This window comes from Plasmodium cynomolgi, chromosome 13 (assembly GCF_000321355.1).
Source record: "Plasmodium cynomolgi strain B DNA, chromosome 13, whole genome shotgun sequence".
Lineage (NCBI taxonomy): Eukaryota > Apicomplexa > Aconoidasida > Haemosporida > Plasmodiidae > Plasmodium > Plasmodium cynomolgi.
The window spans coordinates 781325-797024 of NC_020406.1; the positions used below are offsets into that span (position 1 = coordinate 781325).

Genomic DNA, 15700 nt, shown 5'->3' on the forward strand with positions numbered 1-15700 from the left:
TTTCCTTCCTTTTCCTCCTTTTTTTTTTTTTTGCTCTCCATTTTGATTTCCCACTTTACGAGTGTACACATACGTTCATGTGCGGTGTAGAAGGGGGGGAAAAAAAAAGCATCCGAGCGAGCCGCGGCCCCATTGAGTAGCAGGGTCTCTCCTTTCCGCCATTTGCAGAAAAAAAAAAAAGGCGTGACCCTGGCGAATGTTGCTTTAATCGTCCATTCATATATGTGCAGATCTCTCCGTGTGTTAGCCCCCACCCTCCTCCCTCCTCTCCGCGATGGCACCTTGCCTATGTTAGTCCTCACCTGGATAGCATATGCCTACATGATTTAAATAAGCGTGATGGAGTGTACTTGTATTTCCTCTCCCATGTGTGTGTGTGTGCTTTTTAGCGACGTACTGTGCATCTCAGCGTAGCACATCGTGGAGCATTCCGCCGCTTCTTCTTCTTCTTCTTCTTCTTCATCCTCCTCCGCCGCCTGCGCTCCCTTTTCTTCCTTCCACCTTCCCCCCGCGGACGCCCAACCCTCCAAGAATTTGCATATCACGCGTAGTGTAGTTGGTTTCGCTCTTTGCCATACACTTAATAACAATTTTGTTATTTTATTTTTTTTTATTTTTTTTTTTTTTTGCCATTTTTTAGTAGGCCATTTTATTTTTTTTTTTAACGTCCCCCAAACTGTTAGCCGCTCCTTTCTTTTTTTGTTAAAACGGATTCATTGTAACATCACTTTGTTGTGTGAACTTGGGACTGGATGACACAGTGTAGCGTAGAGTAGCATAGCATATCATAGCGGAGGCTTTTTTTTTTTTTTTTCGCACGTAAACGCCCAACTGGAGGACCCCCACCTCCCCTCGGGATGCTACTTTGGGGGGATGCAAAGTGGCACTCCGAACCCCCCAGGAGTGTCCCCCACATTGACTAGTTCACCACTCCATTTGTTGCAACGCTGCCATTGTGAAGTGACCGCGTGGGTATAGCTTAAAGACAAGGAGACGCGCAGGCAGGGGTCGTGCAGGACGTTCATGGTTGGCGAATCGGCGCGGCGGTGAAGAGGCCAGTTGGCCCTATCGGCACATCGCCGCGTCAGCAACCTCACCGCGTCAGCAACCACACCGCTCATCCGCGTCACCTTCAACCGCTTCACCTTCATCCGCTTCACCTTCAACCGCTTCACACCAAATGGAGAAACGCGGGAGAGCGGCAAAGAGGTCGCCGCAGACTGAGCTTAACGAAATTGACCTGGAATTGTTCGGCGAGGAGGAGTTGGAGATCCTGCAAAGGGGACATGGATCCAACGATGAGGATCTCCAAAGAGAGGAGAACCTTGAGGACAGCGAATTGTTAGCAGTGAACCAGGAAGACTTTATTATCTTAGAAGGTGCCAGCAGCAATGAGAGCGCCACGAGTGGTGCAAGTAACGAGGGGAACTCCGACTCGGATGTGCAGCTCGTCCAGGAAGAGGCCGCGCCCAAGGAGGGAACACCCCAGCGGAAGGACGGGGCATCCCAGCGGCAGGACGAAACATCCAAGCGGAAGGACGGGACATCACAGCGGAAAGGTAACGCCAAACAAAAGGCCCACTCCGATGAGGATAAAACAAATCGAAAGAAAAAGAAGACCCTGGAGGATGAAGAGGAGCAGGAAAATCAGCTGTCTAGCGAAAACGTATCGAATTTCATTCAAATGAGGAATAAAAATATAAAAAAAAAAATTGAAGAAAATAAATTAATCACACATATGCTCTGTTGGGTAAGTCATCTCCAATTTTTAAACGACACATGTAACAACAAATTGGCCCAAGCTTTAATATACTCTGTATATGTGAATTACCAAAAGGGGAAGGACAGCAAGCTGTACAAGGATCCAATCTACCTGTTCATGTTTATAAAAAGCACATTCGAACTCATCATCGATGGGAAGTCTTGGGTTTCTGGAGATCAACATGTCATGAGGAACCATCGTGGCTCCATCCTCTTTCGCTTGCTCAGGTGTATACAAAGGAGAAAGGGAAATAACGTACTAATAAATTTAATTTTTATTTGCCTTTGTAGATGCCTAAATATCCCAAGCCGTATTTGTTTAACGCTGCCCAGTTTAAGAACCGAAGTTGATGCTGGACAGGATAAGTGGCTGTTGAAAAAGTGCAGAGGGGAATACCACTCTGATTTTAGTAGAAGTATTTTTTATCGCCAGTTTGTGAATTCGGTCAGTGAGGGGAGTAATGACGAGGACAACGTGGCTAGCTGCGCTGATGGAAGTGCACAGGGCAGCCGCGATGTTGGAAGTGCACAGGGCAGCCGCGATGGTGGCGGTGCACAGGGCAACCGCGATGTTGGAAGTGCACAGGACAGCCGCGATGACGATGTGATACTTATCGACAGGGAGGAGTTTCTTCAAAGCGGGATGAACAGTTACACTAGCTCATCCAAGCAAGGGGACAAGGCAAATAGTGGAAAAGGCTCCCGAAAAGTCGTGAAAGACGAAACGGCCCAATTCAATATCTTCTCCGAATGCTACTCGAGCAGTTTCAACAAGTGGGTGTCCTTCTTCTTTTGCTTTAACGTTTACTATTTTAACTTCGTTAATTTTTCCAAATATGATAGCTCTGTTGCGCACGAAGATAAGGCCTTTCATATTTTGCTGCCTCTTCCGAAGAACCCGGAAGAGATAAAAACGTTCAGGACGCAGCGCAGGGCCAGTGCCCTGGGCGGCTTTGCGCGCTCGCTCTTCATGCGCAGGGGGGGGAGAAGCAGTAAAAGGGGCAACGAAGTGGGCAGCGAAGTGAACAGCCAAAACGGCAGCGAAATCGACAGCGAAGGTGAGCATGGCAGAGTACGTGGCTGCGAACGTGGCTGCGAACGTGGGAGCGAACGTGGGAGCGACACTTCCTCCCTGCGAGACGGCGAAAGGAAGGCAGCCCCGGGAACCCCTGAAGCGTCCCGAGGGGAATCTTGCACGCTGAGCAGAAGTAGAAGTAACCCCCAGTGCAGTGCCCACACAGGATGGGGAAGACTTCCAATAGATGGTCTACACACTGGAGAGAAGCAGAAGGAGGGCTGTCCGGGCACCCTAGAAAGAAAGAGCTTACCCTTGGGAGGACCCATCCCCGGGGGAAAAAGCATCCCGTCAGTGAAAGATAACTTGGCTAGCTCGAAATTTCAAATTTTGAGCGAAGATCATGGGGGGAAGATGTACATCGAGAGGGACAACAAATTTTTTATAGTTGACAAGAAGAGCAAGCGGGTGATTCGGATTGCCTACCTGGAGACGCCGTCGCAGGGGAGTTGCCCTCCAGAGAGCACCCACCAAAAGAGAGTCCATCCAGAGAGCACCCATCCAGAGAGCACCCATCCAGAGAGCACCCATCCAGAGAGCACCCATCCAGAGAGAGTCCATCCAGAGAGCACCCACCCACAGAGAGCCTATCGAGAAGGAAAAAAATCACCAGTGGGAGGTAATCGGACGAAGGCGGGACGGGAACCCCCCCTGTACGACTTCGAGCTGGAAGAAGAAAACAGCGAGATAGTGGACTCGCTAGCGAACATATACAGCTCTGGGGGGAAGCGTAATTTGCTGCTAAATCAGATCAGGGAGTTGCGTGTAGCCAACAGCAAGTTACGAGGTGATGCCAGCGGTGCCAGCATGGGGGGGGAGGTGAGAGACTACGGAGAGATCACCTATGATAAGATGGCCAACCCTGTGAAGGCATCCTCACTCGAGGGGAAATACATAAAGGTATTCATAAACAGCAACGTATATAAATTCTTGTACAACCTGGATCATTACAATTTGTACATGTGTATTAACCGGTACGGCATCGTGCGTGATGTGAGTGTGCGCCATAAGCTGAGGTACAGCGGTGGGGGGAGTGGTCAGCGAGGTGGTCAGGGAAGCATCCAGGGAAGCTGCCATCGAGGTGGCCAGCGAAACCGAGGAAACAGCAGCAATGCCATCATCAAGGGAGACAGTCACTGCAACGCTGTGAGGAACCACTTCCGACGAATTGCCTACCAAATTAACAAACAAAAATATAATGATTTTGAAAAAGCACTGGACAAATTAGACGATGAATATTTGTACAATCTGTATGTGACGAATATGATACCGACGGAGAAAACTGATTTTATCAAGTCCAGTTATTATATCTTAAGATCCATGTTGAAAAAGAATCAGGTGATTTATCCGAATGCCCCCGTTGGGTTGTTCAAGGGAGAAAATGTGTACTTGAAGGAAAACTTTTATAACTTAGTGAGGAGAGAGTACCTGGAAAATAAACACTACTACATTAGCGATGTGGAGAAGCCGCTAAGCTATGAGTGGGATGAGTACAGCAAGGTGAAGGTGCCGCTGTATGCGCAGTTTCAGCTGAGGAGACGCACAGAGGCGGCGGTGAGCAGGAGGGGAGAGACCGACCTAGAAAGCAGCACGAACATTGCGAGCAGTGGGAACAACAATGGGAGTAGCAATGGCGATCGGAATGGCGATCGAAATGGCGGTCCAAATGGCGGTCGCAGTGGCGGTCGCGCGGAAGAAGCGTGCCCCCTCGGGGAGGAAGAAAACTTCGACTACATTTACAGCAGGAAAGATAAACTGCACGTACTCAAAACGAAGCTGTTTGCACACCTGAAGGCGAGCAACATCATCGAGCTGAACGCCGAAGACGTGTGCATCTGTAACGTCAAACTGAAGTACGTCATTAAACACTTACGGGGAGTCATCCCATACAAAATTGTCTATAACAACTCGTACTTTTTTAATAAATTTCGTAAAAGGCCAAATGTACCAACGGATGCTGACAAAATTATAATTAAAAAAAAACATATGCCACAGTTTAAAAATCTGTACATACCACAAAAACAAATACAGGACGAATTCTTACTAAGTGATAAAACGAAGCAAATCAAAAACCTGTGGAAGGTACTCTTCAAGAGTATCCTGTACGAGCAGGTGAACAAGAAGGCGATTCAGGACAGGGCTCGCGCCAGGGCCATTTACAGGATGAAGGAATTCAACACGGACGTCGACCGGTACTTTCAAATTTGAGGCCGCCTCCATGTGTTGCGTGCGCCAGGGAAGGGGCCATACTGCTATGGCGCTCTCGCCTGAGCGGGTCATACAATGTGGCGCCTTCACCTGAGCGGGTCATACAAATGTGCCGTTTTTTTTTTTTTTTTTTTCCGGCTAGCCATTTCCGAATTGGTCAGCTAGCCACCCGCTACACGAGAATGTTATGAAACAGCGACAACGTTATCGCTATGGCCTCTTCCGTCCGTATTGTCCTGGAGGTCTGGTGGGGGCACGTGTTAACGAATAGGTGGAATTTCTTCAACATTTTGTTCAAAACTTTGCTCCTCTTCTCCACGGCGTAGCTTTTTTTTTTCCGCTCTTCGCGCTCCTTGATGAGCAGGTCTTCCAGCCCCTGCTTGTTTCCGAACACGATGAGGATGGAGCTGCGGTGGAGTGACAAAAAAATGGGGCGATCGATGGGGGAGCGGTTGGTCGAAGCTGGCAGGGCTGCGTGGGTTGGCGCGCGTGAATATACACACATGTGAGCACGTGAACATACACATATGTGAGCACGTGAACATACACATATGTGGGCACGTGAACATACACACATGTGGGCACGTGAACATACACACACGCACTTCCGCGTGGCGGCGCACCCAACCTGACTCCTCTGATCGCGTCGGCCGCGTCGCCCATGCAGTGCCCCCGCTCGGAGGTGCCCACGATGTAGTCTACGCCGAGGTCAAAAACATCGCTCAGCCGTTTTAGCAGTTCGACGGAGTACCCCCAATACAAATTGTACAGCTTTGGAGTACTGGGGTTAATTAATTTTCCTGAAAATAAAGCATTTCCATTTCTCCTCTGAAATAGGAGAAACGAGTTGGGATGAAACAGGACGGTAACTCTCGTCCCAATATCCACATGGGTTACATTTTCTATATGTGCATGAGCAAACAACCCAACGTCCACAATGACTCCATTTGACTTCTTCTTTATTACAACCCCTTCTCGAAAAGGAAGCCACTCATCGCTTCTCAAGTGGTGGGGTGCATCCACAGGATTCATTATTCCTGAGTGCTTTAAAAAATGAGTTATAGGGAAAAGGTGCTTTCTCAAATATTGTGGTGTCTCCAAATACTGTAAGTTGTAGTGTAGGTACTGACACAAGTAGGAATATTGGGGGGTTGATTTTTCTCCTTCTCCTTCCTGTGAAGATGAGTGACTGCTTGGTCTCTTTCCTTGGTGCTTACTGCCAACCCTATCGATGTGGTAGTTTTGGTCCCCCTCGTGCGTCTTGTGCGGATGGGCAGTACCATGGGTGGAGTTCCCACTATTCAACTGCTGCTCACACCGCTCGTTGGCCATTTGGTCGTCATATATGTACACCTTGGAGACGGAAAAAACGGTGAATATTCTCGCCAAGTAGCTCGTCAAATAGGACTTTATTACGTCGCTCCTGTTGTTTATAATGGAGGAGGGTATGGCTACACATACGTCTACTTGTAAATTTCTGCTAACGTTTGGTATTCTTTTCTCTATGTACTTCTTTATTTCTTCATTGGGTACCGCTTGTGCCTTTTCTGGGCTCTTCCTCGTGCCATCTGTTTGGTGGGCTTGCGTCTGGGTCGGGGGGCCGACCCCCTCGAGTGAAGCGGCGGCTGCTATCTCGTCAAACTGCTCCCCCCTATCACTTGGCTGATCATTCCCCCTATCACTGGGCTGATCATCCTCCCCACCGCCAAGCAGATCATCCTCCCCACCGTCAAGGAGGTCATCTCCCTTGGCGCGCTTCTCCTCCCCCGCCCTTTCCCCCTCCTGAATAAACCTCTTCGCACTCTTTCCCCTCTCCGTCATCACTCAGATAATCATTTTCTGCCCTCCGCCTGCGCAGGAGTGTAAGTATCCGCCTTGAAGAAGTGAAGGTCCTAGCGATGATCCTCGTGGTGATCCTAGTAAGGTCCTCGTGGTGATCCTCGTGACGATCCTCGTGAGGGCGCCTTCTTTTATTCCTCGCTGGGCCTGTCCTTCTTGGCTGAATCACACGCAGTTAAACCAAATGGTGGGGATCAACTTTTCCACTCCCAGCTGCGTGGGCACGATGTGGTTCTTTCGCCTGGAGAAGCACTGGCATGAGTGCAACGTTCGCGTGCGTGGGAAAAAAATGAAACAAAAAAATAAAAAAATAAATAATAAAAAAAAAAAATTAATAATAAAATAATAAAATAATAAAATAAATAAAACAAAACAAACAAAATAATTGCAAAAAAAAAGCGAATAAAACGCGGCGAGGGGGGCACGCACATATATATCCACATATATACAGTCATACGTTTTACGCATGTATGCACTTGGTGGAGTGCGGCATTTCCCATGGGGTCGTTTTGTCCCAATTGCGGTGTCCCGCAGTGCGCACGGAGAGGAGTTTCCCTCGGTACGAGGTGCAGATAACGCAGCGCATGTAGTCGGTGCGGAGGACACACATGAGAGGAGGGGGGAAAAAAATAAAAGGACCATTTAAGTAAGACCGGTCATTAGGACACACATAAGTGGTGCATGCTCTTAAGTTTACATCACCCCTTCTTGAGGAGGAAGCATTTCGCACGTTTCAACGCAGGCGAAGTGAAGAATAGCACCGCGCGAAGGAGCTCGGAGAGGAGAAGCCCAGCGGATAGAAATCCGAACGACCGCCGTGTCCGACTAGAGAAGCAAAATAAAAAGTACCGTCAGAAAAGTTTATCTACAGGGGTGGAAAAAAAAAAAAAAGGCATCCACAAGAGCAGCTGCGAATCTGTAGCAGCAGCAGTAGTGCTACTAGTACTACTACTACTAGTAATATGATGACCCTTCTGCAAACACGCACATCCCCGTGATCGCGCGGCATCTAACACTGTTCCGCTTCCCGTTTGCGCTACCCCCCGAAAGGATTGGTCCTACATGATGGATGCCCCAAAGGAAGAGGAGGAGTACACAATGCTGCGACATGCCCGAAAAAGAAAAAATAAAATAAAAATAAAATAAAAAATAAAAAAATAGCGCAATTTTGTGCACACCCTCTTTGCCACAGATGTAGTGGTAACAGAGGACAGCTCTTCTCCAACGATCCACTCTACCCACAGGGAATACTTAAAGCTGATAAAATTCTCCAACAATGTTGAGTTCAAGACAAACGAGGAGATAGACGTGTTGGAAATTTGCATGGAGAAATCCATCAATTTGAAAATAATCCAATTTTTTGTTAACATAAAGGAATTGTACTTAATAAAAAATAACATCTCTGATGTAACCCCCTTGTTGGAGTGCACAAATCTGAGGGTCTTATTTTTGCAAATTAATAAAATAAGGAGCGTCCTAGGTAAAGAGAGGAGGCGACAAATGGGGAGAGGCAAATGCGAAGCAGAACAGCGAGAGATGCCTCCCCCCATTTGCCTCCCCCCATTTGCCTCCCCCCATTTGTCGCTTCTCCTGCACAGTTCTTCCCCTTTCACCGCTCCCTGCAGGGCTGGGGAAGCTGAAGAAGCTGGAGAAACTGAACCTGTTCAGCAATGAACTCACGGAGAGAGGCATCGACCTGGGAGAGAACAAACACTTGCACTACATCGACCTGAGCGACAACGCACTAGAAAGTATCGACTTCTTCTGGTGCACCACTTCTTTTGTGCACATCAATTTGGCCAACAACCGGATTCGAAACCTAGATCCCCTGCGCAATAATGCAAACTTGGAGCACCTAAATGTCAGCGGGAATAGGTTTGCCTCTCTCACCCTGCTCAGAGATGCAGTTACGCAGTTGCGCAGTTGCACCGATCCGTTCACTTCCCATTCGCTGTCTATTCGCTGCCCGTTCGCTGCCAACTCTGCGCTAATTTTCCCCTAATTTTGCGACCACCCCCCCCTTGGAAGGCTCGAACGCTTTGAAGACGTACAGGCGCTCCGCCTGCTGCCGAACATTAAGGAGCTGTACCTCAGTTCGATCTACTACAGTAATGGTGCACGCGGATGGAGAGATCATGAGATGGTGATGGTGTGATAACAGCAACTGCTCTGTGCAATTCAAGATACACAATCCACGCTGTACTCCCTCCATTGTACGTTCCGCCCACCACAGGAAGCAACACCCTGTTGGGGAGTCTACTCTACAAGCACTACTTCTGCACCAATTTTCCAAATTTACGGGTAGGGGCGAAATGGCGCCGAGCCACTGCACGTGGTTGTTCTTCCGTTGTGATGGGCAGACGGACAAGGAGAGTACATTCGATAAGACTGCTCTTTGGTGTGCTTCCACCGCTAACCGGCGTCTACTCACCGTCTGCTCGCCGTGTACTCACCGTCTACTCTCCGTCTACTCACCGCCAACTCACCGCCTACTCACCGCCGCCTCCCCCCCTGCTACCAGATATTAGACCACCAAGTGGTGAGCAGCCAGGACAGAAAGCTAACCGCGCAGGACATGGAAACACTCAAAAGCATCTCTGACTTTAAAAGGAATTTTATCGAAGAAAAATACATAAAGGAAAAACACCACCTCCTGTTCATTAACAACAAAAATTTATTTTACCTGAATGAAGTTTTCTGGCCAATTCATTTTTACTTCAACATGGAGGGGACTCCATTTGATGCTGTAATTCACTACCATTCATTTTAGACGTACCTTGTTGTGGGTCTTTTTTATATGTCCCTATTTTATATGTGCACAATTTGGACAATTTTGCCTGAACCGTTCAGGCAAAAATTTTATGTTTCAAATGGGCACCTGTGCATACCTACCTTCTCCCTTCTCCCTTTTTTTTTTCTGAAAAGAGTACCCAGGGGGAACACGAGCGGATGGCAGAGATAAAACGGGAGGTATCCTTTTTGCTGAGCGCGTACACCTCCAGGTGAGACCGTAAAGAAGGTGAAATGCAGCAAGTGTGGGAGCAATGTCGCGCTTTGGAACTCCCCCAAATGGGAGATCCCCTAATGAGGACCCCCCAAATGGGAGATTCCCTAATGAGATCCCCTAATGAGGACCCCCCTAATGAGAACCCCTAATGAGAACCCCCCTAATGAGAACCCCCCTAATGAGGACCCCCCTAATGAGAACCCCCCTAATGAGAACCCCCCCTAATGATAGCTTTCCCCTCTCCCCCCCCGCGGCAGATTTAACTACATCATGCGGAGGCTGAAGGAGGAGAGGGACCTGCAAATAAAATATCTCTCCACGTCGATGAATTCTTATTTCAACATTTTTTTCCAAGTCGTGACGAAGCATCAAGCAGAGTGAGCTTTCGGAAAGAGCAGCTTGTCTGCCTTCTGTGCAGGGATCACACTGTGCATCTCTTCATTTGTTGGCTTGATAGTGCGGAACGGAAAAGCATGATTCGTGTGGACATGGGATAAAAAGACATCACATTGGGGTGTTCCCTTCTCAGGTACACCCAAGTCGAGGACTTACTGAAGCGGAACTTCAGCGCGGAGTCGCTAAAGAGTTACTTTGTGGAGGACATAAAAATTGAAAGCATAGTAAAGGTGAAGAAGCTCAACCATGGCTGCCTGGACGCGTTAATGTGAGTTCAGTTGACGAGGACTGACCGGAACTGACGAGAAGTGACGAGTGCCTTCCAGAAGGTGCACAGTTCCGACTCCTCGCTTCCCCCTCATTCGTTTTTTTTTTCTTTACTTTCCCTTCCGCAGCGAAGACCACCTGAACAGCGTGGTTTATAAAAAAAATTTGCTCTTCCTGCACCCGTACAATTAGTAATAATATAAAAGGGGGACCGGATGGAGAGAGGCGAAAATGAGGAGAACACGGAACGCGTCGTTAGTGCTCGTCCCCATGTGCACCCCTGCCCCATTGCCACACTGCCACGCTGCCCCGCTGCACACACCGCCAACCACGCAACCACCCAACCTCAGCTGCAAAATTAACGACCACTTCGATTTTGACGAGAAGGAACTTGTGGTGGAGGACCCGGAGAGGAAAAAGTTCTTCGAGAAGAACTTCGTCTGTTCGTGCCGCAGCTTGAGCCACGTGTTGAAGACGGCCATTAGGTAAGTGGGAGGTGGTGGCTGCTTGGCCGTTACGCTGCAATTAGGTTGCCCCGTGTAGGCGCTGTACATGGTTGCACTCCGCCCCAACTCGCAGGACATTCCTCGCGGAGGATCAGGACGACTTGGTGCACCCGATTTACCGCAGAAGCAGGGGGGCGGCAACTCCGGCGGGCTCACCAACTGTGGATGTCTCTCCCGCTGTGTCCTTCTCTCCAACTGTGGAAGTCCCCTCCACCGCTTCCTCACCAACTGTGGAAGTCTCTCCCTCTGTGTCCTCCTCTCCAACTGTGGAAGCCTCTCCCTCTGTGTCCTCCTCACCAACTGTGGAAGTCCCTCCCACCGCTTGCGCCCACGGAACGGAGGTGAACCTGAAGAAGAAAATTGTGCGAAGCAAAAAGTTCGATTTTCCCCCAGTCCGCATATACGTGGTGGAGAGTTACTTCTTCCCGAATGAGCACAAAGAAGTGACGGCCTACAGCTCGACCGGAGGTCGAGAAGACAAAGAAAAAAAGGAGGAGTCTAAATTTAAAATATATTACACCCAGCCAAGACACACCAACTTGAAATTCATAGTCAACGTCAGTTTGGTGAGTGGAGGGGGGGCGGTGAGTAGAGGTGGCGTGGTGAGTGGAGGCGGAGCGGTGAGTAGAGGTGCTGTGGTGAGTGGAGGCGGAGCGGTGAGTAGAGGTGCTGTGGTGAGTGGCGGTGAAGCGGTGAGTAGAGGTGCCGTGGTGAGTGGCGGTGAAGCGGTGAGTAGAGGTGCCGTGGTGAGTGGCGGTGCCGTGGTGAGAAAGGGAAACTCGCTCACAAGGATAGGCACAGAAAAAAAAGGGAACCCCCCAAAAAAAAACTTCGACGTGGACCTCCTGAATTGTATAAAAATACAAAATACCGTGGATACTACTCCAAATGAATCACATGCAAAAAAAAAACTCAAAAAAGATTTTTACGAATATCTTTTAACTTTTAATTCGATTAACTTCTTTTATGTCACGAAATATTTTATAAAATTGAGTAAAATAATTTGTGAGATCAAGAAGTGTGTGTCCATTCTATTGGCTAGATGTAATTTGAAGTACCTGCTTCCCTTGAGTGTTAAGCATTTCCAAGACAAGGTAGAAGTAACTTTACCTGATCATATTTCTACATTGGAGAAGAAGAGGTTGGATTTTGTTCGCCTCGTTAGAGAGTCGTCTTTAGGTGGGGCCTCTCCCACTACGGACACTACCTTTGCAACAGCTACAGAAGACGAGGCGGACAGCAAAGCGCACGCCGAAAAGGAGGCTCTACACCTTAACAGCTTCCACATATATAAACTAAATTTGCGAGTGATACGGGGCTTTTTTAAAAATTTAAAAAAATTATGTCTAGTTAATAACAATATCAGCGACTTGGGTGTGTTTTTTCATTGTGGGGAAGAGGACATAGATTCTTTACTGCACCTCGACCTTTCCTTTAATTGTATCAAGACTCTTGCCCCGATATGCAGCAAATTCAGAAAGTTAGTGCACTTGGATATATCCTTCAACTGTATTTGTGATTACGTCGAAATTGTTCTGTTCAGTCGGAACCATAAGGAGGTGGAGTCGCTGTCACTTGTTGGCAACTCGCTCTATGTGAAGCCCTCGCACCAGGTGTTTGTGCATCGGATTTTCCCTCGCATCGTATGGCTCAACGGGGTGCGCGTGACCTGCAGTGAGGAGTTCGATTTGGAAGCGCACTGCTCGGTCGAGAGTCCCTGGGGCGACGGTAAGGCTTCCAGGATGAGCGGCGAAGTCGCGCAGCGTGGCAGTGGGATGGGCGATGCGCTTCGCGGTGAAGTTCGCCATGCACTTCACGGGTTACCACGCCGTTTACCACACCGGTTACCACGCTGATCACCACACCGGTTACCACACGGGGAGTTCCCCCGCCCAACAGATGATCCACTCATTCGCTCTCGCTCCCCCCGTGTGCAGTCCCGAGCAGCGAGAGACACGCCATCATTCCCAAGGAGCCAGAACCAAAGTGCAGCGACTACCTAAATAAAGTGGAAGTAGTAACCATGTCAGATCTATACACCCCGCTACCCATGTACGACTTCTCCGTCATGCCCAAATTGAAAGAATTAAATTTGGAGAACAACGGAATGGAGAGTGTAGATGACCTCAAACTACCAACGAGTTTACTTAAGCTCAACTTGAGAAACAACAAATTAAAAAGCATCAACTTTTTAAAAAGTAACTTAAATGTAGAAATTCTCATTTTGGATAAAAATCACCTCGTAACTATCGACATGGTGAATTCTTTAAAAAGGCTAAAGGTACTTAGATGTGCTCACAACCAAGTAGAGACGATCCCATTAATGGAAAATGCAGAGCTGGTTGAACTAAACCTACACGATAATTTGATAGAAGATATAACGCACCTGGTTCTGATGAGAAAAAAAAAGTCTATTAGATGTATCAACCTTTACAACAACAAAATAAATTTCCCCAATTTAGAACTGTACATAATCCACACGTTCAGAAATTTGGTCATCTTAAATGATAGCTATATAGAGAGAGGAGAGCATGTGGATTTGTTTTTTAAAAAAATTTACACTCTCAACGTTTTTCATAATTTGCATAATTTATTACCTCCGTATACTTCCTTGAGGATTCTGGAAATTAAAAATTTGAAAATTCGAAGTATCATGTTTCGTATCAGTAATGAGAATTTTTTCAACTTGGAGCGCCTCGACTTGTCTAACAACCTGCTCAGCAGCATCTCCAACGTGGGACCTCTGGACTCTCTCAAGGTGGCCACCGCGGGGAGAGGAGCACCTTTGCGGCGTCTTCCGTTGCGTCTGCCGTTGCGTCTGCCAACCTGCGCCGCTTAGCCATTTCTTCCCCATTTTCTTCCCCATTTTCTTCCCCATTTTCTTCCCCATTTTTCTTCCCCATTTTTCTTCCCCACTTTCCCCTCCTATGTGCCCCCTCCCCCCGCAGGTCCTCCTCCTAAACAACAACAAACACATCAGCGACGAGTCCTTCACGGGGCCGGACGAAAGGAACGTCCTGAACTCTTTTAAATCACTGGAGGTGGGGATTGTGCAGCGCTGCTCAGGGGGAGAAGGCACACAGGGCACTGCTCACCTGGAGCGCCGTCCACATGAAGGGAGGCATTCCCACCCCGCTAGCTACACTCCTGACGAGGGGGGATACCCCTGCTTCTTTTCTCTGCTTCTCTCCCCTGCTTCAATCCTTCGCTTCTCACCCCCGCTTCTCACCCCCGCTTCTCACCCCCGCTTCTCACCCCTGCTTCTCCCCCCCCTGTGCAGGAATTAGACATTAGCTCCTGCATGCTGAGCAGAACGGACTTCCTCAGCAAGTGCACCCATTTGAAAAACTTGAAGAGCCTCAACTTGGAGGGAAATAACATCCACACAGTGAAGAATCTGTTCCACTTGGAGAGTCTCCTCGACTTTAATTTATCAAACAACAAGGTGTCGAAGTTGCACTATGATTCGTTTCCTCCCCAGTTGCAGCGGCTCAGTCTGTCCAATAACTTGATCAGGTTAGGCGGCGATGGGGTGGTGCGGTGGTGCGGCGATGGGGTGATGCGGCGATGCGGCGATGGGCGCAGCCGGAGAGGGGACCAGTCTCCGCCACCAGCCGCCAGAAGCCACCTCCAGAAACCACCGCCACACGCCGCCAGAAGTCACCGCCACACTCCACACCCCTTTGCAGGAACCTGGCCCCACTGCGGACGCTGCAAAAATTGGAAGTCTTGGACCTGCGCGTTAACCGAATCGACAACGTTGAAGAGTTCACCTCATTAAGGGATCTGCATAAGTTAAAAATTCTTTACCTAAATGGAAACAGGAAAATAAAGGAACACTTCCCCAATATTAGGGACATTCTCAAGCAAGTAGGTACCTTCGATGATAAGGTAGTGAGAGAGCATGAGGAGATGATGCAGCATATGTCGTCAGAGATGAAGGAATGCGTTAGGGGCGATCGGGAGGCAAATGCGAGGGAGCCGCGGGTGGAGGTTCACAAGGGTGCAACGAAGGAGGTCACAAGGGAGGTCACAAGGGAGGTCACAAGGGAGGTCACAAGGGATGTCGTTATGGATAACACCAGGGATGTCGCCAGGGATGCCTTTAGGGATACGAAATGGGGGGTGCCTAGAAAAGGGGTGGCCCCCCGCGCGCAGGTGAGTGGCCCCCTCAAAGTGAAAAATGTCTGTCCCTTAGTTGGCGTTCCATTGTGTGTTCCTACCACGCACCCGTCCTTGATGACGCAGCGTCCTTGATGATGCACCCATCCCTGATGACGCACCCGTCCTTGGCGACGCACCCGTCCTTGGTGACGCACCCTTCCCTGATGACGCACCCGTCCTTGATGTTTCGTGCAGGCCAAGCTGCAGCGCCCCCCAAAGAAGAAGGACTCCTTTGATGAGGTAATTGCAAGCAGAGGGAGGAGAAAATGGGACTCCTCCCACTTGGTGGGTAGATGGGTAGATGGGTAGATGGGCATAGAGGCATATGGGCATAAGGGCATATGGGCATATGTGAAGACCCATCCCTTAACACCCATCCCCTGCTGCCTAATTGCACCGTTTCGTTGTGCCATGTCCCGTTTGGTCCATCGGTAGAGGCAATGGAAAAGTTTTTTTTTTTTTTTTTTTTTTATTTTA

The 15700-nt window shown here is 48.8% G+C and overlaps 3 protein-coding genes across 3 annotated transcripts; 2 read left to right on the plus strand and 1 right to left on the minus strand.

Moving 5' to 3' along the window:
- Window positions 1-1180: 1180 nt before the first annotated feature.
- Window positions 1181-5044, plus strand: PCYB_132620 (hypothetical protein; the record flags this gene model as incomplete). Its single annotated transcript, XM_004224287.1, has 2 exons — window positions 1181-1989; window positions 2053-5044. The coding sequence occupies 2 exons, from the start codon at window positions 1181-1183 to the stop codon at window positions 5042-5044; spliced, it is 3801 nt and encodes a 1266-aa protein (XP_004224335.1).
- A 172-nt stretch (window positions 5045-5216) lies between these two features.
- On the minus strand, window positions 5217-6865 carry PCYB_132630 (hypothetical protein; the record flags this gene model as incomplete). The annotated part of the gene is made up of 2 exons (XM_004224288.1): window positions 5217-5451; window positions 5673-6865. 2 exons carry the CDS (start codon window positions 6863-6865, stop codon window positions 5217-5219), a joined length of 1428 nt encoding a protein of 475 aa, XP_004224336.1.
- Window positions 6866-7948: 1083 nt separating this feature from the next.
- Window positions 7949-15316, plus strand: PCYB_132640 (leucine-rich repeat protein; the record flags this gene model as incomplete). Its single annotated transcript, XM_004224289.1, has 17 exons — window positions 7949-7974; window positions 8128-8363; window positions 8509-8758; window positions 8912-8991; window positions 9117-9184; window positions 9405-9629; window positions 9809-9885; window positions 10148-10267; window positions 10420-10554; window positions 10682-10744; window positions 10904-11038; window positions 11133-11163; window positions 11401-12787; window positions 12997-13817; window positions 14008-14100; window positions 14340-14575; window positions 14749-15316. 17 exons carry the CDS (start codon window positions 7949-7951, stop codon window positions 15314-15316), a joined length of 4551 nt encoding a protein of 1516 aa, XP_004224337.1.
- Between the last annotated feature and the right edge of the window lie 384 nt (window positions 15317-15700).